The sequence below is a fragment of the Moschus berezovskii genome, chromosome 17 (assembly GCF_049115385.1).
Source record: "Moschus berezovskii isolate FMDL1 chromosome 17, NW_MosBer_1.0, whole genome shotgun sequence".
In the NCBI taxonomy this organism is placed as follows: domain Eukaryota; kingdom Metazoa; phylum Chordata; class Mammalia; order Artiodactyla; family Moschidae; genus Moschus; species Moschus berezovskii.
Genome location: NC_142476.1, coordinates 3,080,869 through 3,108,654, shown reverse-complemented (window position 1 = coordinate 3,108,654; position 27,786 = coordinate 3,080,869). Strand labels below are relative to the sequence as shown.

General features: G+C 40.2%; 1 protein-coding gene across 2 annotated transcripts in view; it reads left to right on the top strand.

Annotated features, from left to right (window-relative positions):
- The window catches only part of LOC129551799 (ankyrin repeat and SOCS box protein 10-like), a 36,863-nt gene extending 10,196 nt beyond the window's left edge, over positions 1–26,667 (top strand). The window contains exons 2-5 of one of the 2 annotated variants that reach the window (XM_055420132.2): positions 15,859–16,069; positions 24,348–24,462; positions 24,625–24,798; positions 26,576–26,667. In XM_055420132.2, the coding sequence (XP_055276107.1) occupies positions 16,014–16,069; positions 24,348–24,462; positions 24,625–24,798; positions 26,576–26,599 (369 nt within the window). In that variant the 5' untranslated portion in view covers positions 15,859–16,013 and the 3' untranslated portion in view covers positions 26,600–26,667. Of the gene's footprint in view, positions 1–15,401; positions 16,070–24,347; positions 24,463–24,624; positions 24,799–26,575 lie in introns of those variants that run through there. The other variant, XM_088844998.1, reaches the window with a different exon arrangement.
- The last annotated feature ends 1,119 nt before the right edge of the window (positions 26,668–27,786 follow it).

Sequence of the window (27,786 nt, the reverse complement as noted above, 5' to 3'; positions counted from 1 at the left end):
CTGTAAAGTTCTGTATATATTTATTTCATGTATTTCAGAAAAACTTGTGCACAAAGGGTATCATGCAAAGCAGTTGAAGTCAGGCATTGCCTTATTTTCTTTCCATTTTAGATATACTATAAAGCCATGGAGGTACTCAGATGGTGAGTAGGTTCATCACATGGAGGCACGTTCATCCAAACTAGAGAATTAAGAAGATTATCTAGATCCTGCCATTGAATTTTTTTGAAAAGCTGTTGAGATATAATTCATATATCATGGAATTCACCCACTCAACATGTGTAGTTTAGTATCTCTTAGTCTAGAGAGGTGTCACCTGTGACCAGTCAATTTTACAGCATTTCCATCACCCTCCAAAAGAAACCCTGCATCCCTTAGCCACCACCTATGCCCCACCCCCATCTTCCTCAGTCCCAGGCAACCCTCAGTCTAATAGTCTCTGGAGACATGCCTGTTTTGGGTATTTTATATAAATGGAATCATACAGTATGTGCTTCTTTGGGATTAGCTTTTCTCATTTGACGTCATGTTTTTGAGGTTCATGCATGTGATTGCATGAACCTCAAAAACTTCCGTTTCTGTTGATTGTCAAACAGTAACAAGTATGTGACTAAGCCATGTATCCATCATCAGTTGATGGAGCTTTGGGTTGTTTCCACTTTGGGGCTATTAATAATGCTGCTGTGAACATTGATTTACATGTTTCTGTGTGGGCATGTTTTTATTTCCCTGTGGTGGGATTTTATCCTCAGAGTTCACTGGCTGATTTCTCCTTTTCTTGGCCTTTGCTCAGACTGTCCTTTCTGTCTTTATAGTTTCTTTTCTCTTGGGTAGTCCTCCGTTTATTCAGACCTGGTGCCCAATCTCTCCTCCTTCATGGATCTTTTCTGACTGTCCAGCTCTCATGGAACCTTTTTTCTTAGCCTTTGTCATCTAGTCTGTGAAGAGCAATTTAGCCCTTAAATTTATGCTGTCATTTTTTCCATGAGGGAGAATCTTGTCTAAGTACACACTGGTCTAACGGAATATTTATTGATACACACAGCTATTGTCTTGCATAAATGGAAAGTAACAAAGGATTATAAGAATGTGACATTTTCAGAAAATGTATGGATCATCTCAGTAAACTATTAGGAAATGGAATTTCTTTAACTGCTTTGGAATGGAACTAAAAGTCTTTGTAGTTCAGGAAAACGCTTATGGGATTAGAATCCATATTTAAAGATTTAGTAATTAGAGTCTTGTCACAGTCTTCTTTTGGGAGGGATATATTAACTCAGCCGTAGATAACCCAATACAGTATACCTCACACTTCTTTGAAAACCATGGGCCATTACGATATGGGGTGGGGAGGAGTAAGAGATGTTCTACTAAGAGGGGACTTGCAGTCATTTTATGGAGAAAAAGTAAAAAAATATTTATTGTAGAACAATAATCAAATGCATATGTTGTGTGATGACAATGAAGAATATATTTTCTGACCCTTGGTGGTTTGAACTTCTTTCTTGATTCTCTGAGTAAAACCTGGTCCTACAGTCTACAATAAAGATACCATCATATTTATTTGATCCTGAATTTGAGTTAGGCTGTGCTCAGTCCACTTGCCTCATTACCAAATGGTATTGTTTTATTCTTGAAGACTGATGATCTTCCAGCAGAGCTGGGAACTGCATCTTCAAAATGTCTGCACCTGGATGCAGAAAAATCAAGTTCTTTGAGAGGAGTTATTATCTATGAAAGAAATGCAAAAGAAATGTGAAAAACTAGAGAAGAAAAAGAAGTTGCAGCAATAAGTAGTGACCCTCAAAAGTCATATAGAACTGAATATGATAGAATACAATAAAGTAGAGCAGTATATACTGGAGATTGAAGAAAGAGTGAGACAGGATCCTGTAGAGGAATTAAAAGAAGTCAATCTGTTTTTGCAGGTTAATTTGTTGATCTGTCATGTGCTTGAATTCACCTCACTGCACGTTCAGTTCAGTTCAGTCGCTCAGTCGTGTCCGACTTTTTGCAACCCCATGAATCACAGCATGCCAGGCCTCCCTGTCCATCACCAACTCCCAGAGTTCACTCAAACTCATGTCCACTGAGTCGGTGATGCCATCCAGCCATCTCATTCTCTGTTGTCCCCTTCTCCTCCTGCCCCCAATCGTTGCCAGCAGCAGAGTCTTTTCCAGTGAGTCAACTCTTCGCAGGAGGTGGCCAAAGTATTGCAGTTTCAGCTTTAGCATCAGTCCTTCCAATGAACACCCAGGACTGATCTCTTTTAGAATGGACTGGTTGGATCTCCTTGCAGTCCAAGGGACTCTCAAGAGTCTTCTCCAACACCACAGTTCAAAAGCATCAGTTCTTCGGCGATCAGCTTTCTTCACAGTCCAACTCTCACATCCATACATGACCACTGGAAAAACCATAGCCTTGACTAGACGGACCTTTGTTGGCAAAGTATTCTATGTATACAGTTTATGTGTTACCTCTACTTCCCTTGCTGCTGCTGCTAAGTCGCTTCAGTCGTGTCCGACTCTGTGCGACCCCATAGACGGCAGCCCACCAGGCTCCCCCGTCCCTGGGTAGTTTATTTTGTAGATATCTGGAAGGAAGGTAACACTTATTTCTCCCTTTAAATATTTCAGTTTCCATCACAGTTATCAGTAAACCGACTTTTTAGAATGATTCTCACTAAAGAATCCTTTTACTTATAAGGCCAGTTGGTATACAGCAAGACCATTAGGAGGAAAAGACAATACTGTGGTTTAGAACCAGCACCATCCTCTTGAATGATTTTTAAGTTGTCTTGTTCAGTGTTTAAAGTGTTAAGCTGATCTTTGTAGTCTTTGAATTATCAAATTATATAAGTACTCCTATAACATTAATTCCACTTGAATTTTATAATTCAGATTTAATTCACTTCACATTGACGATAACTGTTTTAAACTTCCACTCTTTATTTTTCATATTTAAAATGGCTCTCTGAATCACTGACTCAATACTAAAGGGAACAAATATAATTATCCAAGTTAAAAGTATTTTAAAAATGTCATCTTTTTACATTTGCCTTAGATACAAGCAGCATCTCAAGAGAATGTAGAGTAACTATGAGAGAAGAATAATGTTTCCATAAGAAGTCAGATGAAACTCAGAATTGAAGGCTTGAAATATGAACTCTTCAAGATGAAAACTTTGCCAGAAGATTATAATAAAGCAGAGTGGGAAAAATATAAGCAACTCTACCTAGAAGAAGTAGGAGTCAGAAAGTCATTGGCAAATAAAGTAAACAAGTCAGTCAAGACACAGAATCACAGAAAGTAAATTTAGTTCATTACTTTGTCTGGAAAGCCAATTTTTATAGAGCGGGTGCATAAGATTAGTGGGAAGTGAACGCTAACTAGATAGTCACTGCTAGAGGGCACCCTAAGACAATCTATGTTAATACTGTATCAAGTTTTTCTACACTACTTAAAAGCATGCTTGTGAAATAGGGGAAATTCACACAGGGATGAAAGGCAGGGTACTTCACAGAGCGGCTGAAGCTAGCATGGTGACCTGACTGAGGGGGTGTGCGGAGGCTGGAAAGGGCAGATCCCACCTGCAGTGCCGAGTCCAGGCTTTCCACCGTCTGAAAGCAGAGCACTCTTAGGACGCCTGTCATAAGCCCAAAGAGCATACAGCAAAGGAGCATTTACCCGAGGACACGTTCTGCTAGTAGGTGCCTAAAGTAAGTGACACATGGAAAGCACAGGTCCTCAGACAGGGTTCAGGGCTGTGGAGACTTGATGCTGGGACGTGAGGTGTGGCTTCCGGGGAAGGAGCTCGGTGGGTCTTGTCTCCCGCTTGGGGAGCGTGAGGCCTCTCACTGTAAAGACACGCACTGAACGCTGTTTAGAGTTTTGGCTTTTTAAATGAGACCAGAAATTCTCTTCACATTTTTTTTTTTTTTTAATCAAAAGCAGTTGCTGACATAGGCCCTTCGTGGAAGTGAAATAACATAAAGTGAACTTTGGAAAAGCAGGGGATACTTGTAATTGTTCCTGGGGCTCTTCAGTCTCACTCATTGTCTTTCTCATCCTCCCCTCGAGATTGTGGCTCTAGGTGATTCCTCAGAGCCAAATGCTTAATTTTTCCGAGGTCATGAGAGAAACATATATACAAGAATGGTGAAAGGAAGCACTAGAGAATGGCTTTGTGGGATGGTGTGTTTCTTCATCCCTGAACTGTTTCCTGGAGTCAGGTGTGTCCCAGAGGCAGCAGGTGTCACTGTGAGGCCACCTCCCTTTCTCTCTGATGCCCTTTCTCTCCTCTCCCAACTGTGACTTGTTACTTGAGGAGCCCCAGACACATGTGTACTTCTTTAGAACAAGGTTACAACTATCATTGATTACAGTAGGTCTCCTCTGTATTTTCGGTGTTCAGACAGGTTAATGGGAATTCCGTTTACTATATGGCAACTTTAAAAATGCAGATAATTTAGGGAAACATGAATGAAATTGGTATTTTCCATCTTCCCCAGGACTAATGAGAGGCTGGCAGATAGCACCAAACTTGAGGTGGAGAAACAGCAGAACAGATCTTTATTCAGCACTCGCACCATGAGGCCAGTCCTGGAGTCCCCTTGTGTTAGAAATTTCTGTAATACTTTAGTGCTCAACTGAAATCTTACTCCAAGAGCAAATGTAGTGGTTTCTACCTCAATTCCATGCCCTTTACATGACAGCTTTGAGACTTACTTGACTAAGGGTAGTTCTATTATCATTTTGCCCTGAGCTTCAGATTTCTGATAAGTGATTCTTGTTTTTTAATTTGGTGAACTTCCGTGCTGTTTATTTGACTTATTCACACTAAGTAAAAGCCATGCACACTAAGTCCTTGGTAGTCAAGGACACAGAAATTTTGTGATCTTTTTTGTCCTAGATTTCTTTTTTTAAAGAGATACTTATTAAATTCTTAAATTTCTTGAAAACCTGCATTTAAATTCTAATTTAGAAAGGGAATCTTATTGCCTAGTAATTGAAAGTATATATTCAGTTGCCAACAAAGGTCCGTCTAGTCAAGGCTATGGTTTTTCCAGTGGTCATGTATGGATGTGAGAGTTGGACTGTGAAGAAAGCTGATCGCCGAAGAACTGATGCTTTTGAACTGTGGTGTTGGAGAAGACTCTTGAGAGTCCCTTGGACTGCAAGGAGATCCAACCAGTCCATTCTAAAGGAGATCAGTCCTGGGTGTTCATTGGAAGGACTGATGCTAAAGCTGAAGCTCCAATACTTTGGCCACCTCATGCGACGAGTTGACTCACTGGAAAAGACTCTGATGCTGGGACGGATTGGGGGCAGGAGGAGAAGGGGACGACAGAGAATGAGTTGGCTTGATAGCATCACCGACTTGATGGACATGAGTTTGAGTGAACTCTGGGAGTTGGTGATGGACAGGGAGGCCTGGCATGCTGTGATTCATGGGGTCACAAGGAGTCGGACATGACTGAGCGATTGAACTGAACTGAACTGAACTGATTCAGTTGTTTGACTTACTTTCTAATTGATTTCACTTTGGCCGTGCTTCATAATCATTTCCAAGCTCTACTGCACCCACCGCAGTTTTTCTACCTCTAAGCATAAGTGAATGACTGGCATCTAAACACTAACCACATTTGGATGTTTTTTTCATTTGAAGAAATCATAAGAGAAACACTTTTTATGAATTAAACAAACTTGTGATACTAAGTCAGAAGATGAATTTCTGGTTCTACATTAATATTTTTTGTTATTTTCTTATACAACAGTAGATCTTTAATTACTATTTTACTTATAGCCTTTTAATTTAAATTTCTAAAAAATATCTTGCTGAGCAGTTGTAGAATGTTTCTAAATTTCTTCAGTTCAGTCGCTCAGTCGTGTCCGACTCTCTGCGACCCCATGAATCACAGCACGCCAGGCCTCCCTGTTCATCACCAACTCCCGGAGTACACTCAAACTCATGTCCACATAGTCGGTGATGCCATCCAGCCATCTCATTCTCCGTCGTCCCCTTCTCCTCCCGCCCCCAACCTTTCCCAGCATCAGAGTCTTTTCCAGTGAGTCAACTCGTCGCATGAGGTGGCCAAAGTATTGCAGTTTCAGCTTTAGCATCAGTCCCTCCAATGAACATGCAGGATTGATCTCCTTTAGAATGGACTGGTTGGATCTCGGATCTCCTTGCAGTATAAGGGACTCTCAAGAGTCTTCTCCAACACCACAGCTCAAGAGCATTGATTCTTCGGCGATCAGCCTTCTTCACAGTCCAACTCTCACATCCATACATGACCACGGGAAAACCATTGCCTTGACTAGACGGACCTTGGTTGGCAAAGTAATGTCGCTGCTTTTTAATATACTATCAAGGTTGGTCATAACTTTCCTTCCAAGGAGCAAGCGTCTTTTAATTTCATGGCTGCAATCAGCATCTGCAGTGATTTTGGAGCCCAAAAAAATAAAGTCTGACACTGTTTCCACTGTTTTTCCATCTATATCCCATGAAGTGATGGGACCAGATGCCATGATCTTTGTTTTCTGAATGTTGAGCTTCAAGCCAACCTTTTCACTCTCCTCTTTCACTTTCATCAAGAGGCTTTTGAGTTCCTCTTCACTTTCTGCCATAAGCGTGGTGTCATCTGCATATCTGAGGTTATTGATATTTCTCCCAGCAATCTTGATTCCAGCTTGTGCTTCTTCCAGCCCAGTGTTCCTCATGATGTACTCTGCATATAAGTTAAATAAGCAGAGTGACAATATACAACCTTGACGTACACCTTTTCCTATTTGGAACCAGTCTGTTGTTCCATGTCCACTTCTAACTCTTGCTTCTTGACCTGCATACAGGTTTCTCAAGAGGCAGGTCAGGTGGTCTGGGATTCCCATCTCTTTCAGAATGTTCCACAGTTTATTGTGATCGACACAGTCAAAGGCCTTGGCATAGTCAATGAAGCAGAAATAGATGTTTTTCTGAAACCCTCTTGCTTTCTCCATGATCCAGCGGATGTTGGCAATTTGATCTCTGGTGCCTCTGCCTTTTCTAAAACCTGCTTGAACATCTGGGAGTTCACGGTTTACATACTGCTGAAGCCTGGCTTGGAGAATTTTGAGCATGACTTTACTAGCGTGCGAGATGAGTGCAATTGTGCGGTAGTTTGAGCATTCTTTGGCGTAGTTAAATCAAATATTTAAAACTTGTAAATGAAACTCACTTTTGTCTCTGTCTTGACATTATCTGGTTGAATGATGACTGAGATAGCAATGATGGGGAGTCTTTAAATTGCAAGTAATTATCATTGTGTAATCATTGTGATTAAAATATCCATTTCAGTCAATGCACTCAGGTTTATGGTTTTGATGGCATTTTCATGATGTTTGTGGTACAGATAAAAATAGCCCTTGTTAAGTGCAGTCTCAATCTGTTTTCTCATTTGGCTTCTTGCCATCATAGAAGAGCGATCTAAGGTTTCTTCAACAACACTGTGACTACGTTGGCTCTTACTACTTGAGAGCCATGAAATTGGAGGACGTGCTTTAGCTGCACAGTCACAGCAGGCCTCTGAACACTTAATCCCAAGTCAGAGACTTGCTCACGCAGGCCTAAGAGGAGGAAGCAAATGCTTGACCTCCGTCCCAGAGGCGGGCTGCCTACTGCAGACCCAAGTTCACAGTGCTGTGGGCATATATATCTTTTCAAAGAAGAGATTCGGAACCAAGAAAGCACTTTGGGAAAAGTTGCTTGTCCCATACTTAACGGTTAAGTAAATCTCCTCACTTCTCATCCCACAACAAACATTATCCTCAATGGTGAAAAATTGAAAGCTGCTGTTGCTAACTCACTTCAGTAGTGTCTGATTCTTAGCGGCCACATAGATGGCAGCCTACCAGGCTCCCCCATCACTGGGATTCTCCAGGCAAGAACACTGGAATGGGTTGCCATTTCCTTCTCTAATTCATGAAAGTGAAATCTAAAAGTGAAGTAACTTAGTTGTGTCCGACTCTTAGTGCCCCCATGGACTGCAGACTACCAGGCTCCTCCATCCATGGGGTTTTCCAGGCAAGAGTACTGGAGTGGAGTGCCATTGCCTTCTCCAAAATGGAAAGCATTTCCTCTAAAATCAGGAACAAGATAAGGGTGCCCATTCTCACCACTACTATTCAACATAGTTTTGGCAGTTCTAGCCATGGCATTCAGAGAAGAAAGAGAAATAAAAAGAATCCAGATTTGAAAAGAAAAAGTAAAATTCTCACTGTTTGCAGATGACTTGGTCCTCTACATAGAAAACCCTAAAGACACCACCAGAAAATTACTAGAGCAAATCAATGAATATAATAAAGTTACAGGATATAAAATTAACACACAGAAATCCCTTGTATTCCAATATGCTAGCAATGAGAAAGCAGAGAAATGAAGGAATCTATCCCATTAACCGTTGCAACAAAAATGAAATACTTAGAAATAAATTTAGCTAAAGAAACAAAAGAGTCATATAAAACTATAAAACACTGATGAAAGAAATCAAAGATGACACAAATAAATGGAGAAATATATGATGTTTGTGGATTGGAAGAATCAATATAGTGAATATGAGTGTACTACCGAAAGCAATCTATAGATTCAGTGCAATGCCAATGGTATTTTTCACAGACCTATGAAGTGACTTAGCAGCAGCAGCAGCAGCAGCAGCAGAACGAATAATTTCACGATTTGTATGGAAACCCAGAAAACTTCGAATAGCCAAAGCAATCTTGAGAAAGAAGGATGGAACTGGAGGAATCACCCGGCCTGACTTTAGACCATGCTACAGAGCTGCAGTCATCACGACAGCATGGATTTCTCTTTGTTCCTGGATATATCCTGCCTCTCCTTCTGCCATCCGTGTAGAACTGTGCACCTGCACCCTGACACTGTTCTCAGAAAACATGGAGTTCATCACTTGTCAAGTGTCTGGTAGTCGTTAAGGCTAGGAAACCCAGATTCCAGCAATCATGTCTGTGTCGCTGTCACTTGGTGGGTGACCTTAAAATTTCTCAGCCATTGATTTTGTCACTAGTTTATCTTTTGCTCTCAGGAAGAATTCAAACCACCCACATCAATATGGGTCCTGCCAATGTATTTGGCCTTATCTCTTTACCACCCTCATCTGCCCCTTATCTCTGCATCTAATCAGACAGACAGTAGGATCCCACAGGTGTGCTTCCTCTCTCTGTCTCCTGTACTTTTTCCTGTCCTTCATGTATCTACTTCCACAGCACCTCCACCAAAAAGCTAACAGTATTGACTCTAAGCTGGCTGTCCCTTCTGAGTGTTCCTTGTGCCGTCTTTTATATCTTAGTATTTATGACTGTATTGAAATTGTCTGTTTTTCCAGTTTATGGGATATCATTTTTCAGGGTGGACTGGGTCACCTTCATCTTGTACTTACAGTGCTTGTCACAACATCTTTGCACATAGTTATTGAGTGAATGAAGAATGAGAAAACAAGAGGCTCTGATACTCAACCACATGTGGGGCCAAGGGCAGATTATGTAATTGTAATCTTGTATTTTGTTTACTGTCATCTATAGACATGTTTCGTTTTTTGGATGAAAAATGAAATAGAAATTAGAAATATCTCAGGGTGTTTTTTTTTTAAACTAATACTCAGTTAGCTCAAATATTTTAGATAAAGAATGTTATCCTTTTTCTTTCCAGCTGCTGCTGAATTTGAATCGTGAGTCCTATGGAGTGTCTCCTCTAGGATCTATAGATGGTTCAAATCTGTATCAGGACCTACTTTTGAAAACATCACAAGACTGTGCACAGGTTTTGAAGAAAAAATATATGATCTGAAAGATAAATAGTAAAAATTTCCCTTTTGGACTTTTTTCATGACATTTTAGTTGTCTCCCATTAAACATGATGAGAAAGTCTTTATTAAAGGGAAATATTTTTGTGTGTATGATGAAAATTTATTTGGTATTTTAAAAATACTAATTCTAAGTAGTATTTATACTACTTTTAAACAGTAGTATCTAAGTACTTTTGATATTAAGTATTTTGCCTGTATCTAACTTACTTTTCAGTTCAGTTCAGTCGCTCAGTCTTGTCCAACTCTTTGCGACCCCATGAATCACAGAACGCCAGGCCTCCCTGTCCATCACCAACTCCCGGAGTTCACTCAAACTCATGTCCATAGAGTTGGTGATGTCATCCAGCTATCTCATTCTCTGTCATCCCCTTCTCCTCCTGCCCCCGATCCCTCCCAGCATCAGAGTCCTTTCCAGTGAGTCAACTCGTCGCATGAGGTGGCCAAAGTATTGGAGTTTCAGCTTTAGCATCAGTCCTTCCAATGAATACCCAGGATTGATCTCCTTTAGAATGGACTGGTTGGATCTCCTTGCAGACCAAGGGACTCTCAAGAGTCTTCTCCAGCACCACAGTTCAAAAGCATCAATTCTTCGGCGATCAGCTTTCTTCACAGTCCAACTCTGACATCGATACATGACCACTGGAATAGCCATAGCTTTGACTAGATGGACCTTGGTTGGCAAAGTAATGTCTCTGCTTTTTAATATGCTATCTAGGTTGGCCACAACTTTCCTTCCAAGGAGTAAGCATCTTTTAATTTCATGGCTGCAATCAGAATCCGCAGTGATTTTGGAGACCAGAAAAATAAAGTCTGACACTGTTTCCACTGTTTCCCCATCTATTTCCCATGAAGTGATGGGACCAGATGCCATGATCATAGTTTTCTGAATGTTGAGCTTAAGCCAACCTTTTCACTCTCCTCTTTCACTTTCATCAAGAGGCTTTTTAGTTCCGCTTCACTTTCTGCCATAAGCGTGGTGTCATCTGCATATCTGAGATTATTGATATTTCTCCCAGCAATCTTGATTCCAGCTTGTGCTTCTTCCAGCCCAGTGTTCCTCATGATGTACTCTGCATATAAGTTAAATAAGCAGAGTGACAATATACAACCTTGATGTACTCCTGTTCCTATTTAGAACCAGTCTGTTTTTCCATGTCCAGTTCTAATTGTTGCTTCCTCACTGACATACAGGTTTCTTAACAGGCAGATCAGGTGGTCTGGTATTCCCATCTCTTTCAGAATGTTCCACAGTTTATTGTGATCCACACAGTTCTGGAACTCTCTTTCTTTCTCCATGATCCAGCGGATGATGGCGATTTGATCTTTGGTTCCTCTGCCTCTTCTAAAACCAGCTTAAACATCTGGAAATTCATGGTTCATGTATTGCTGAAGCCTGGCTTGGAAAATTTTGAGAATGACTTTACTAGCGTGTTACTTTTAGGCATATTTAAAACCCAGCATTGTTAAGTTTCCCATATTCAAAGTGGAAGTGTTAGTCACTCAATCATGTCCAAGTCTGCGACCAATGGACTGCAGCCCGCCAGACTCCTCTGTCCTCCACTATCTTGTGAAGTTAGCTCAAATTCATGTCCATTGAGTCAGTGATGCTCTCCAACCATCTCGTCCTCTGTTGTCCCCTTTCTTCTCCTGCCTTTAATCTTTCCCAGCATCAGGGTCTTCTCTGATGAGTTGGCTCTTCACATCAAGTGGCTGAAGTATTGGAGCTTCAGACTCTTCATCAGTCCTTCCGGATTGATTTCCTTTAGGATTGATTGGTTCGATCTCTTGAAGTCCAAGGAATCTTGGGAGTCTACTGTACCACCACAGTTTAAAATCATCAATTCTTTGGCAATCAGCCTTCTTTATGGTCCAGCTTTCATATATCCATACATCACTACTGGAAAATAGTGTCTATGTTTTAACCCCAATCTCCTAATTTATCCCTCCCCTCATGTTTCCCCTGTCATAACCATAATTTGATTTTGAGATCTGTGAGTTGGTTTCTGTTTTGTAAATAAGCTTATTTTGATTAGATTACACATGTAAGTGATGTGATATTTGTTTTTCTCTGAGTTACTTCACTTAGTATTGTAATTTCGGGATCCTTCTGTGTTGCTGCAAATGACATTATTTCATTCTTTTTGTAGCCAAGTTATATTCCATTTTGTGTGGTGTATGTGTTTGTGTACACTGCATCTTCTTTATCCATTCTTCTGTTAATGGGAACTTAGGTTGCTTCTGTGTCTTGGTTATTGTCAGTAGTTCTGCAATGAACATCGGGGTGCATGTACCTATTTGTATTATGGTTTTCTCCAGATATATGCCCAGGACTGGGCGTTCTTCACAGTGGGTGTACCTACTTACATTCCATAAGCAGTGTAGGAGGGTTACCTTTTGTCCACACTCTCTCCAGCACTTATTGTTTTTGATGGTGACTATTCTGATTGGTGTGAAATGATACCTCATTGTAGTATTTCTGCATTTCTCTAATAATTAGTGATGCAGAGCATCCTTTCTGAGCATCCTTTCCTGTGCTTTTTGGTCCTCTTTTGGTGTTCCTTACAGAAATCTACATTTAGATCCTGCACTCATTTTGTGATTGGGTTTTTTTTTTATTTTAATTGGAGGTTAATTACTTTACAATATTGTATTGGTTTTGCCATATATTGCCATGAATCCTTCCTGGGTGTACATGTGTTCCCCATCTTGAACCCCTCTCCCACCATCCTCCGCATATCATCCCTCTGGGTCATCCCAGTGCACCAGCCCTGAGCATCCTATATCATGCATTGAACCTGGACTGGCGATTCGTTTCACATATGATAATGTACATATTTCAATGCCATTCTCCCAAATCATCCCACCCTCACCCTCTCCCACAGAGTCCAAAAGGCTGTTCTATACATCTGTGTCTCTTTTGCTGTTTCACGTACAGTGTTATCGTTACCATCTTTCTAAATTCCATATATATGCGTTAGTATACTGTACTGGTGTTTTGATATTGAACTCTTTGAGCTGTTTGAATATGTTGCAGATTAATCCCATTACAGTTGCATCATTTGCAAATATTGTTACCCATTATGTGGGTTGTCGTCTTTCTTGTTTATGATTTCCTGTGCTGTGCCAAAGCTTTTAAGTTTAATTAGATCTCATTTGCTTATTTCCTTTTTTATTTTCATTATTCTCAGATGTGCATGAAAAAATATACTGCTGTAATTTAGGTCAGAGAGTCTTGTGCCTATATTCTCCTCTAAGAGTTTTATAGGGCATTGTCCTTATATTTAGGTCTTTAGTCCATTTCGAGTTTATTTTTATGTACGATGTTAGGGAGTGTTCTAATTTCCTTATTCCTGTAGCTGTTGAGTTTTCTCGGCAGCACTTATTGAAGAGGTTGTCTTTGCTCCTTTGTACAGTCTTGCCTCATTTATCCTAGATTAATTGACCGTAGGTGCACAGGTTTCTCTCTGGACTTTCTGTCTTGTTCCATTGATCATTCAGTATATTTCCGTTTTTGTGCTAGGACCAGTGTTTTGATTACTGAAGCTTGCAGAGTAGGCTGAAGTCGGGGTACCTGATTCTGTCAGCTCTTGCTTTTCTTTCTCAAGATTGCTTTGGCTATTTGGGGTCTTCTGTTTCCATACACACTGTAAAATTTTTTGTTCTAGTTCTGTGAAAAATGCCATTGGTAATTTGATAGAAATTGCACTGAATCTGTAGATTGCTTTGGGTAGTATAGTTGTTTTGACAGTTATATAGTTTTAATGTTGCTTTGATATCTGTGTTTATTTCAATTTCCTGTCTTTCCCTCTTAGTTTAGGTAAGCGTTTATTGGTATTGTTTGTTTCTTTCAGAAAATGAACTTATAGTTCTTGCACATGCACACTTGTCAGTCTGTGCCCATGGGCAATGCGTTTTGAGGTATCACTTAGCAACGATCATTCTGGGATGAAAGATCCTAAATCGTTGAGCTTCCCAGATGGGAGGTTGTTGCAGCTGCTATAAACTTCTGTAAACTGCAGAGATATAAACTTTAAACTGCTGTAAATGGCAGAACTGTAAACTGCTTTGGTTTACCTGTAGTGCTTGTGTTGGATTTAGGGGATTCCGAAGAGCGGAAGGGGAGGTGAGGTGTGGTTGGAGCTTGTAGGCTCTGCGATGAAGAAGACTTTTGGCTTCAGGAGTAAGAAGGGCATCTCGCCCTTTGGCTCCTCCATCAACCCGGTGAGAGACAGTGGTCATAGAATCAACTTCTAGCCTGTGTACGACATTCGAGATGAGGACCTTGGAAAGATCCACAAAGCTGCCAAGGTAGGCAACGTAGACAAAGTGCTGCAGGTTCTGTTACTCGGGCAGAGTGGCCTGAACAACAGGGACAAGCTGAAGAGGTGAGCGGGGTGGAAGGGCCTGTCAGGGGTCCCTCCTGTGAGTTTCCCCTCCAAGGCTCTTGGACATCTTCCTGGGATCCAGTACCCCAAAGACTTTATATGTGGCAAAAAGCCTTAGCTGGTTTCAGACCCACTTGTAATTCCCCTTATAGAGCACTTTGATGATTGTTTTGAAATCATTTACCTGAATATCAGTAGTCACAGAAATGAAATGAAACATGAATAGCATCTGTTTTTTTCTGTTTTCCTCCTACTTTTTCTTTGCATGGGTTAGCATGTTGTACTCATGAGTAAGAGCTCTTCAGTTCTGTAGCCTTCAAAAAATCTTCTGGAACCTCTCGGCTCTCACATTTTTTCTCATGTGATTTATGAAAACACTTCTTCATGGATCGCCTATTATAGATCATGACAGTGGACAGATTTCTGATGTTGTCAGCATCTTATTTGCAATGTACACATTTTTATACCATAAGGTTATATATTATAGAAAACTTCCTAGTGAGCCAAATAATTCCCATGACAGGTCAACTTCTGGATTAAAAACTCTTCAGATACAATTCAATATCTGTTTTATATCAGTGTATACCAAAATCACTGCAGATGCTGATTGTAGCCATGAAATTAAAAGACGCTTACTCCTTGGAAGGAAAGTTATGACCAACCTTGATAGTATATTAAAAAGCAGAGACATTACTTTGCCAACCAAGGTCCGTCTAGTCAAGGCTATGGTTTTTCCCGTGGTCATGTATGGATGTGAGAGTTGGACTGTGAAGAAAGCTGATCGCCGAAGAATTGATGCTTTTGAACTGTGGTGCTGGAGAAGACTCTTGATAGTCCCTTGGACTGCAAGGAGATCCAAGCAGTCCATTCTAAAGGAGATCAATCCTGGCTGTTCATTGGAAGGACTGATGCTAAAGCTGAAGCTCCAATACTTTGGCCACCTCATGCGACGAGTTGACTCACTGGAAAAGACTCTGATGCTAGGAAAGGTTGGGGGCGGGAGAAGAAGGGGACGACAGAGAATGAGATGGCTGAATGGCATCACTGACTCTGTGGACATGAGTTTGATTGAACTCCGGGAGTTGGTGATGGACAGGGAGGCCTGGCGTGCTGTGATTCATGGGGTCGCGGAGAGTTGGACACGACTGAGTGACTGAACTGACTGATACTTAGGTATATATGTTCTTTGCTGAAGGACTTTAGGCGACAGCTTTGAAATAGGAAGCTGACTATGTCCTTGAATAAGAAGACATATTCTTAGGATGTATGGTCTTTCTATACTTAAACCAAATCATATCGTGATTTTAAACATTTTGGGTTACATATGCTGTTTTTAATTGTGATGAAATTAAAATTTTACATAGTAGATTAAGACTTGCCCTTCTTGATATCAAAATATGCCTTAAATGCCCACAAAGTATTCATTTACTAATAATGAAAAGGGGATAGATAAATGAATGGGACAGAAAAGAAAATGCCCAAACACCCAAATGTATGTAAAACTTTAGAACTTGATACTGATGACATTTTCTGTTAGAAAAGATAAATTGTGTGTAGATGGTGGAGAAATATCCTGGTAAAAGAGAAAAGTAACTAAATTTTTATCTCACCAAAAAGTTTCAGATGGAGTGTGGATCAAACATTTTAGATATACACAGTGAGAGAGAAGGAACAAGGTGGCGGAGGAATTGGATGGCGAGACCACTCTCTCCCCCACAAATTCATCAAAAGAACATTTGCACGCGGAGTAAAGTCCACAAAACAACTTCTGAATGCTGGCAGAGGACATCAGGCACCCAGAAAAGCAGCCCATTGTCTTTGAAAGGAGGTAGGAAAAAAACATAAAAGATAAAAAGAGAGACAAAAGAGGTAAGGATGGAACTCCATCACGGCAAGGGAGGCTTTAAAAAGAGAGAAGTTTCCAAACAACAGGAAACACTCTAAATGGCTAGTCTGTGGTGAGCCTTGGAAGCTCAGAGTGCCACATAACCGGGAGGAAAAAAGAAAGAAATAATTAAAACCTACAGATTACCCGCCAAACGGTAACTCCCAGTGGAGAAGCAGTGCAGACGCCTGCGTACACCATTAGCAAGCAGGGGCCTGGCAGGGAGCAGCCGGCTATACTGCTTAGAGAGAGGACTGGGCTTGAATGCCGTGAGAACAATCTGAGAGATCTAACAGGGAATAGCAAAGCAGACTGAGATAACATCCCCATGAAGAGGCGGAAAGCTCTAACCTAAGACTCCACCAGCCCCACTCACAGAACAAAGGGCTGAGCAGAGCAAGCCGGCTGCGGTCGGCCCATCCCCCATCCCCTGCCGAGACAGGCAGGGAGGTCAGTCAGAGCCGGAGGGGGCAACTGCGGCCCCAGAAAAGCATCCGATACAAACTGCAGCCAGACTTGTTGCTAATCAAGATTTCTTGGGCTTGGGCTGGTCGATATCCGCCTGAGAAGGTGCGCCGGTTGTACACCCAGAAAACCAAGTGGCAGGGACCGGGGAGACGATAAGTCGAGGCGACCATGCTTGCCAAACACCTGGTCACCTGAGCTGCTTGGACCAGGGAAGGCACAAAAGGCAGACCCAGCCAAGTCTGCGCCTTTGTGGAGTACCCGAGAAACTGAACTTGAGCTGCTCAGACCTGGGAAGTGCATACAACCCAGCGCCGGCCTCGGACAGTTCCTGGCAGAGCAACCTAGAGCCTGTGCAGTGTAGACTGGGACAACACACGCGCTGTGAGCGGGGTAAACCCAGTGTGGCCGAGACGCTGCCAGCACTCCCCACAGATGCCAGAGATATTTGTCTGCAGTGTTCCTCCCTTCCCAGAACAGGACTGAACAATTGAGCCTTAAAAAGTGTCCACCCACCCCCTAGTATCAGGGCGGAAATGAGACACTGAAGAGACCAGCAAACAGAAGCTAAAACAGAGGGAACCACCTTGGAAATAACAGATAGAGAAGTCTAGAGACTACTCCAAGAATAAGACCAAAAACTAGAGGCAAGAGGCTTAAGCCCGAATCCTGAGAACACCAGAGAACTCCTGACTCCAGGGAACATTAATCGATAGGAGCTCATCAAACGCCTCCATACCTACACTAAAACCAAGAACCACGCAAGGGTCAACAAGTTCCAGAGCAAGACATACCATGCAAATTCTCCAGCAACACAGAAAAATAGCCCTGAGTTTCAATATACAGGCTGCCCAAAGTCACTCCAAACCCACTGACATCTCATAACTCATAACTGGACACTACATTGCACTCCAGAGAGAAGAAATCTAGCTCCACCCACCAGAACACCGACACAAGCTTCCCTAACCAGGGAACCTTGACAAGTCACCCGTCCAACCCCACGCACAGCGAGGAAACTACATAATAAAGAGAACTCCACAAACGGCCAGAAGAGGGAAAGGCCACCCTAAGCAAAGCGATATAAGCAAGATGAAGAGGCAGAGAAATACCCAGCAAGTAAAGGAACAAGATAAATGCCCACCAACACAAACAAAAGAGAGATATATAGGGAATCTACCTGATAAAGAATGTCAAATTTTGATAGTGAAAATGATTCAAAATCTTGAAAGCAAAATGGAGTTACAGATAAATAACCTGGAGAAAAGGATTGAGAAGATGGAAGAAAGGTTTAATAAGGACTTAGAGGAAATAAAAGAGTCAATATACAACGAATAATGCAATAGATGAGATCAGAAACACTCTGGAGGGAACAAACAGTAGAATAACAGAGGCAGAAGACAGGATAAGTGAGCTAGAAGATAGAATTGTATAAATAAATGAAACAGAGAGGAAAAAAGAATTAAAAGAAATGAGGACAATATTAGAGACTTCGGGGACAATGTTAAATGCTCCAACATTCGAATCATAGGAGACCCAGAAGAAGAAGGCAAAAAGAAAGACCATGAGAGAATACTTGAGGAGATAATAGTTGAAAACTTCCCTAAAACGGGGAAAGAAATAATCACCCAAGTCCAAGAAACCCAGAGAGTCCCCAACAGGATAAACCCAAGGCGAAATACTCCAAGACACATATTAATCAAATTAATAAAGATCAAACACAAAGAACAAATATTAAAAGCAGCAAGGGAAAAGCAGCAAATAACCCATAAGGGGATTCCCATAAGGATAACAGCTGATCTTTCAACAGAAACTCTTCAGGCCAGGAGGGAATGGCAAGACATACTTAAAGTGATGAAAGAAAATAACCTACAGCCCAGATTACTGTACCCAGCAAGGATCTCATTCAAATGTGAAGGAGAAATCAAAAGCTTTACAGACAAGCAAAAGCTGAGAGAATTCAGCATTGCCAAACCAGCTCTCCAACAAATTCTAAAGGATCTTCTCTAGACAGGAAACACAGAAAGGGTGTATAAACTCGAACCCAAAACAATAAAAAAAATGGCAACGGGAGCATACTTATCAATAATTACCTTAAAGGTAAATGGGTTGAATTCCCCAACCAAAGACAAAGCTGGCTGAATGGATACAAAAACAAGAACCCCATATATGTTGTCTACAAGAGACCCACCTCAAAACGAGGGACACATACAGACTGAAAGTGAAGGGCTGGAAAAAGTTATTCCACGTAAATAGAGACCAAAAGAAAGCAGGGGTAGCAATACTCATATCAGATAAAATAGACTTTAAAACAAAGGCTGTGAAAAGAGACAAAGAAGGAAACTACATAATGATCAAAGGATCAATCCAAGAAGAAGATATCACAATTATAAATATTTATGCACCCATCATAGGAGCACCTTAATATGTAAGACAATTACTAACAAGTATGAAAGGGGAAATTAACAATAATGCAATAATAGTGGGAGATTTTAATACCCCACTTACATCTATGGATAGATCAACTAAACAGAAAATTAACAAGGAAAAACAAACTTTAAATGATACAATAGACCAGTTAGACCTAATAGATCTCTATAGGACATTTCACCCCAAAACCATGAATTTCACCTTTTTCTCAAGCCCACATGGAACCTTTTCCAGGATAGATCACATTCTGGGCCATATCTAGCCTTGATAAGTTCAAAAAATTTGAAATCATTCCAAGCATCTTTTCTGACCGCAATGCAGTAAGATTAGATCTCAATTATGGGAGAAAAACCATTAAAAATGCCAACATATGGAGGCTGAACAACACGCTGCTGAATAATGAACAAATCATAGAAGAAATCAAAAGAGAAATCAAAATATGCATAGAAATGAATGAAAATGAAAACACAACAACCCAAAACCTCTGTGACACCGTAAAAGCAGTGCTACGGGGGAAGTTCATAGCAATACAGGCACACCTCAAGAAACAAGAAAAAAGTCAGCTAAATAACCTAACTCTATATCTAAAGAAACTAGAAAAGGAGGAAATGAAGAAGCCCAGGGTTAGTAGTAGGAAAGAAATCGTAAAAATCAGGGCAGAGATAAATGCAAAAGAAACACAAGAGACCATAGCAAAAATCAACAAAGCTAAAAGCTGGTTCTTTGAGAAGGTAAATAAAATTGACAAATCACTAGCCAGACTCATCAAGAAACAAAGGGCGAAGAACCAAATCAATAAAATTAGAAATGAAAATGGAGAGATCACAAATGACAACATAGAAATACAAAGGATTATTAGAGAATACTATCAGCAATTATATGGCAATAAAATGAATAACCTGGAAGAAATGGGCAAATTCCTAGAAAAGTACAACTTTCCCAAACTGAACCAGGAAGAAATAGAAAATCTGAACAGACCCATCACAAGCATGAAACTAGAGGCTGTAATCAGAAATCTTCCAGCAAACAAAAGCCCAGGTCCAGATGGCTTCACAGCTGAATTCTACCAAAAATTTAGAGAAGAGCTAACTCCTATTCTACTCAAACTCTTCCAGAAAATTGCTGAGGAAGGGAAACTTCCAAACTCATTCTATGAGGCCACCATCACCCAAAATCCCAAAACCTGGTAAAGATCCCACAAAAAAGAAAACTACAGGCCAGTATCACTGATGAACATAGAGGCAAAAATCCTTAACAAAATTCTAGCAATCAGAATCCAACAACACATTAAGAAGATCATACATCATAACCAAGTGGGCTTTATCCCAGGAATGCAAGGATTCTTCAATATCCACAAATCAATCAACGTAATACATCACATTAACAAACTGAAAAATAAAAATCATATGATTATCTCAATAGATGCAGAGAAAGCCTTTGACAAAATACAACATCCATTTATGATAGAAACCCTCCAGAAAGTGGGAATAGAAGGGACATATCTCAACATAATAAAAGCTATATATGACAAACCCACAGCAAACATTATCCTCAATGGTGAAAAACTGAAAGCATTTCCCCTAAAGTCAGGAACAAGACAAGGGTGCCCACTCTCACCACTACTATTCAACATAGTTCTGGAAGTTTTGGCTACAGCAATCAGAGCACAAAAAGACATAAAAGGAATACAAATTGGAAAAGAAGAAGTAAAAGTTTCACTGTTCGCTGATGACATGATCCTCTACACAGAAAACCCTAAAGACTCTACCAGAGAACTACTAGAGCTAATCAATGAATCCAGTAAAGTTGCAGGATATAAAATCAACACACAGAAATCCCTTGCATTCCTATACACTAATAATGAGAAAATAGAAAGAGGAATTAAGGAAACTATTCCATTCACTGTTGCAAGGAAAAGAATTAAATACTTAGGAATATATCTACCTAAGGAAACAAAAGACTTGTACATAGAAAACTATAAAACACTAGTGAAAGTAATCAAAGCGGACACTAATAGATGGAGAAATATACCATGTTCTTGGATTGGAAGAATATTGTAAAAATGAGTATACTACCCAAAGTAATTTATACATTCAACGCAATCCCTATCAAACTACCAACGATATTTTTCACAGAACTAGAACAAATAATAATCTCACAATTTGTATGGAAATACAAAATACCTCAAATATCCAAATCAATCTTGACTAAGAAAAATGAAACTGGGGGAATTAACCTGCCGGACTTCAGGCTCTACTGCAAAGCCACAGTCATCAAGACAGTATGGTACTGGCATAAAGACAGAAATATAGATCAATGGAACAAAATAGAAAGCCCAGAGATAAATCCACGTACCTATGGACACCTTATCTTTGACAAAGCAGGCAAGAATATAAAATGGAGAAAAGACAGTCTCTTTAAGTGGTGCTGGGGAAACTGGTCAGCCACTTGTACAGAATGAAACTAGAACTCTTCGTAACACCATACACCAAAATAAACTCAAAATGGATTAGAGAGCTAAATATAAGACCAGAAACTATAAAACTCCTAGAGGAGAACATAGGCAAAACACTCGCTGACATAAATCACAGCAGGATCCTCCAAGACCCACCTCCCAGAATATTGGAAATAAAAGCAAAAATAAACAAATGGACCTAATTAAAATCAAAAGCTTCTGCACAGCAAAGGAAACTATAAGTAAGGTGAAAAGACAGCCTTCAGAATGGGAGAAAATAATAGCAAATGGAGCAACTGATAAAGGATTAATCTCCAAAATATACAAGCAGCTCCTGCAGCTCAATTCCAGAAAAATAAGTGACCCATTCAAAAAATGGGCCAAAGAACTAAACAGACATTTCTCCAAAGAAGACATACAGATGGCTAACAAACACATGAAAAAATGCTCAACATCCCTCATAATCAGAGAAATGCAAATCAAAACCACAATGAGATACCATTTCACACCAGTCAGAATGGCTGCTATCCAAAAGTCTACATGCAATAAATGCTGGAGAGGGTGTGGAGAGAAGGGAACCCTCTTACACTGTTGGTGGGAATGCAAACTAGGACAGCCACTATGGAGAACAGTGTGGAGATTCCTCAGACAACTGGAAATAGAACTGCCATATGATCCAGCAATCGCACTCCTGGGCATACACACCGAGGAAACCAGAGTTGAAGGAGACACATGTACTCCAATGTTCATTGTAGCACTGTTTATAATAGCCAGGACATGGAAGCAACCTAGATGTCCATCTGCAGACGAATGGATAAGAAAGCTTTGGTACATATAGACAACGGAGTATTACTCAGCCATTAAAAAGAATGCATTCGAACCAGTTCTACTGAGGTGGATGAAACTAGAGCCTATTATACAGAGTGAAGTAAGCCAGAAAGAAAAACACCAATACAATATACTAACGCATATATATGGGATTTAGAAAGATGAAAATAACCCTGTATGCTGCTGCTGCTGCTGCTGCTAAGGGACAGCAAAAGAGAGACAGATGTATAAAACAGTCTTTGGGACTCTGTGGGAGAGGGTGAGGATGGGATGATTTGGGAGAATGGCATTGAAACATGTATATTATCATATGTGAAACGAATCGCCAGTTCAGGGTCGATGCATGTTACAGGATGCTCGGGGTTGGTATGCGGGGATGACCCAGTGGGAGGATAAGGAGAGGAGGGAGGTGGGAGGGGGGTTCGGGAGGGGGAACTCATGTACACCCGGGGCGGATTCATGTCAATGTATGGCAAAACTAACCAATATAATATTGTAAAATAATTAGCCTCCAATAAAAATTAAAAAACAAAAAAGATATTCACAGTGAGAAAAGTACCAGAAGAAAATTCAAATTTCTATCTATGCATTTTTTTTCTTTCTGCTGACAGAGACCTTTTTTTTTTTTTTTCCTATTTCTATTGTTTCTTAACCTTAATTTTTTTTAAATTGGAGAATAATTGCTTTACATTGTTGTGTTGTTTTCTGCTGTATAACATCAGAAATCAGTTTTAAGTATATATATATATATCCCCTTCCTTGTAAGCCTCCCCCCCACCCCAAAGACCTCACTAAGAATTATTTCAAAAGCAAGAATTCTGGAAATTTCTGGATTTGTGCACCAAAAAAAAAAAAAAAGGAAAAGAAATCTGGAGGTTGAATTGATATTTTAACAACACAAAAAATCTTAAAACTCTTGTGTCAATCAAACTGTCTATAGTCCTGTCGGATTAGCAGACAGGGCTCGTCTTTTTGGCACTAATAGGAATGTAATACAGATAAAAATAATTTGTCACTTTCATTTTTTTTTTTATAATTTTTTTTGAGGATTTGTATCTTCTGACAATTTTCAGCCCTTTCAGAAGTCAAAGGAATCTTGGGAGTTCCTTGGTGGTCCAGTGGTTAAGACTGCTGTGGGCCTGGTGTTCGATTCCTGGTGGGGTAAATAAAATCCTGCAAGCTACCAGGATATATTGTACACCATAGGGAATATAGGCCAAATCTTATAATAACTTTAAATAGAGTGTAAAATCTATAAAAATTGAGAATCACTATGTTGTATACCTGTCATATATAATAATATATAATATACATCATCAGTACTTTTAAAAAAGCAACCTTTAGCAAAAAGACCTAGTGATAATTAGGCCAACAGGAAAAATAAGCAAGGAACAAACAAAAATGCTACTAATTATAGTTGTACAGATGTTGTGAATTATAAATTTCATTCCAATGTCAGAGATGTTAAAATGTGAGAAAATGAGGATATTAGAATCATCGAAGTATCATGTTGTCTCTAATCCTCAAAATATATGTGCAAAGGAGATGTCACATCCTATGTCTTCCCTGAGATGTTGTCCTTGTAAAATAGTAGTAATAGTCATAAATATGATAATATTACCTAACAATTACTGAGCTGTTATCTGTGCCAGGAACGGTTCTGAACCCTTTGCATGGATCTCATTTAAGCATCACAGTGCTGTTCTGTGAGATAACTACTACTCCCTCTCCATTTTGTTAATGAGGAAATTGAGGCACAGAGAGGCTGAGAAACAGCTAATATGTGACAGAGTGAAAGTAAAATACAAACCCAAGTTCAGCTGAATCTCAAGGTCATGCTTATTCTATTCAAGTAGATTGTTATTTCATTACTGTGGTAAGAAGAGCTAAAGCTAATATATACTGTTCTTTCTCCAGAAGAGAACGAAATATTTGTTTTAGAACAATAGGAATAGCATTCTATTGAATGTTTTCAGTCACATGAACAGTTGTTTGTTTTGAAACAGTAGCACTACAGTTTCCTGAAAACTGCTCTTGCTTTTGCAGGACTGCACTCCACTTGGCCTGTGCCAATGGCCATTCAGCGGTTGTAACTGTCCTTCTGGAGAGAAAATGCCTGCTTGACGTTGGTGATAATGAAAACAGGACAGTGCTGATGAAGGTATGGGGCAGCAAACCATGTCCCCATGAGATGGATGCAATTTAACCACTGAGACTAAAAATGACTTTATCTCATTGAAATATAGGGAACTGGGGAAGCTTGTGGACTGTTTACTTTGAATTCCTAGAATTTACACTCTGTTTCTTGGCACAACACTGACAGGCCATAGAATGGCACGGGGAGGAGTGTGCGACTCTTCTGCTGGAGCATGGTGCTGACCCAAATTTCATGGACGTCTGTGGCAACACTGCTCTCCATCATGCTGTGTTTTGCCAGAATTTATCACTTGCAGCAAAGCTGCTTTCCTATGATGCCAATATAGAAGCCAGGAACAAGGTATCAGTCAGCTAATTTTATTTACAAAATATTTGTGAAGCATTTTTTAAATCTACAAGTGTTTCATTTACAACAGTATGTAAATAGGTAAACTGAATAGTGTCCATCAGGCCCTGTTACCATGGAAACAATTCTAAACTTGAGTCAGAGGGTGGGGGTGAAAAAAGTTGGTGCCCACAGAAAGGGCAAAGCTCTGTCTCCCAGCCACCCTTCTACCCCAGAAGGAAGGTTTTCCCATTAGGACATGAGTGAGAGTGGGTGGTAGGCTCAGAGCCCACAAAAAATGAAAGCCTGCAGGGAGTGAAGTGATTGGGGACTGGCTGTTTACAGGGGTTCAGGGAATGTGTGCTGCTGGGGGTAGACAGAGGAGGAAGGAGACCCAGTGCCCAGCACGGGGAGCTGGGTGAGTACAGGTGGGCCTGGGAGGCAGCAGGCCTGGAGCCTGAGGCCTCCAGGACCCCGGGTTCTGAGATCCGGCTAGGTGGGCCAGGTCATGTTTGACACCCAGCAAGGGTGTTCACTTGTGCTGGTGACCACTTGGTTCACCAGGTATACCTCGGGGTATTCCACGCTCAGCCCCAGAGAGCTGCTCAATGGGGTTGCAGCTGTGCCTGGGGAGCTGCCCCTCCTGCTCTGTCTTCAGGAAGCATGTGAAGTCCGGCCTCTGCAGCCCCACCAGGAACTCCCTCCATCTCACAGGTGGGCTCAGTTTTCCATGTTTTGAAGCTCCAGTCTTTCCTGAGTGAAAGTATTTTGAAGAAACGAAATTGTCCAAAATTTCACTTTAAATCATGATATTTCTCAAGCATTAGAGAGTAAAGTGTTCCTTTATGTGTTTATGACAGATATTTGTGGTAACAATGCACTTGTTAAAGGTAAAATATTTTCCAAATATTTTTCCCCACTTAAATTTTTTTTTATTCTAATTAGTCTAAAATAGCACAGTAAAGCAAAATTTGCCTTAGTAGTAGACTTTGTCCTAAAATTCAAACATAACAAAAGGATTTTACAACATAATAGAAATCTTGTTGCTGTTCAGAAATTCCCATTTTATGAAAAATTATTTATATAAACATGATTTCTCTCTCATTGTCCAAGTCTTAGGTGGGTAAAAGAAAAGGAAAAGAAGCAAGCAAATGAAAAATGCAAGTCAAGTTGGAATTTTGGCAGTTGGGAACTGCCAAGAAGAGGATTTATTTATTTTAATATTTATTTATTTGGCTGTGCTGGGCTTACTTTCAGCATGCAGGATCTAGTTTCCTGACCAGGGGTCGAACCCAGGCCCCCTTTACTGGGAGCACTGAGACCCAACCACAGGACCGCCACGGAAGTCCCAAGATTTTAGTTTGTGCTTTTTATTCCCTTCAGTTTATATATTTCTGTAAGGTGTGTTTCAGTTTTCAGGGATAATAGTTGTTATTTTGAAAAAGAGAGTGAGTGAATTGTAAACTTTTCTCGATACCAGTTTTAAGAAGACTCTGAGCAAAACAGACTGGCAGTGGACAGGTGGGAATTAAAAGAGAAGAACAAATAATTACCTGATATATTATCCTATTCTGGTAGAAATAGCAACTTAGATAAGAGTCTTGACTTTGCGCTTCAGTGTAGAATGTCTTGATGGAAAGTAAGGGATTTATAAATAATGAGATCAGGTTGCCTTTTGGGTTTACTAGTCCCAATAGTTCTACCACTGTTTACTCAGGAAAATTTAAAAAATTTGCGATTTTGATGACTCTTACCTGTTACACTTTTCTTTTTTATTCAAACCCTCAATTAGGAGAAGGAGTTGGCCTTGTGGTGAGAGATGAGACTGGAGTGGTTGCTGCCCTAATTGTCGGCTAGATTGTGCTGCTGAACTACAATTACTTGGGAAGACTTATTAAAAAAATTTACAAGCGTAGGCTGTTCCCTGAAGATTTTGACTGAATAAATCGAGGAACGCTTGGACATGTGTATTCACAAATATTTCCTTGAGATTCTGATCCAATCCTTGATGAATAACTATGGAGTGAACACACGTAATTTCAGAATGTACCTATCACAAAAAATAGTAGTCTCTAGAAGACTTGGATTTGATCAATGATATCTACTTCCATCAGCCCCTCCTTTCCAACAATATTAGCCTGACTTTGCTCTGCCCCTGTGATTGAGACTAAAAGGAATATCTTTGGCAATATTTATTGGCTTGAATAATAACTCCTTTTCCTTCCAACCACTCATCATTCAGTGGCACTGAGAGAGTTTTTAGAGATTTGCTCATGGTGAAGTCACGTCATCTGTAGAGTCTGATGCTTTAAGGATTTTGCACCTTCTCTTATCATCCAGGTCACTAGGTCAACAGATGTTTGTTACCAACAGGGTTTTCCTGACTACAGTAATAGTAGCTCATGTGCCTTCTTTTGGTGTCAGCTGCAGGACAGACTTTTGCATTGTGTCTGCTAGATTTGCTGATCCCTGGCATAAGCAGATGAGAGCTTTAAAACCCATGAAGTTAGTAACAGTACAGATGGGAATTGTTTTAAGCATTTATTTTCAGCAGGCTTGGGAACTCATTATATATTTGATTAACAATCTAGAAGAATTCTAGAGATAGATTGTAGTTTCAAAAGGCAGTGGAAACATTCTTGATTGTGAATTATGAATCTTTTTAAAAGAATTTATGTTTAATTGAATTATGAGTCTTAATAGCCATATTTATTACATATTGGGACCCACTTTTTTTCGTGAAACATATGATGCTAAAGAAAGGAAAGGTTTCACACACAGATATTTGCTTTATATCCATCTGTTTGGAAGCAGCAAACATAAAACCAATAGTAGGCCATAGACCAAACTTGGCCCTTGGATATGTTTAGTTTACCTCCACACACTGAGTCAACATTTAAAATTTAGGAGACTCATGCAGAAATCTGCAGTTCAGGATTCTCCAGGAACCAAATCTGGACCCCTTTTAACCTATCCTACTGTTTGGTCTGCATGCAGGGGCCA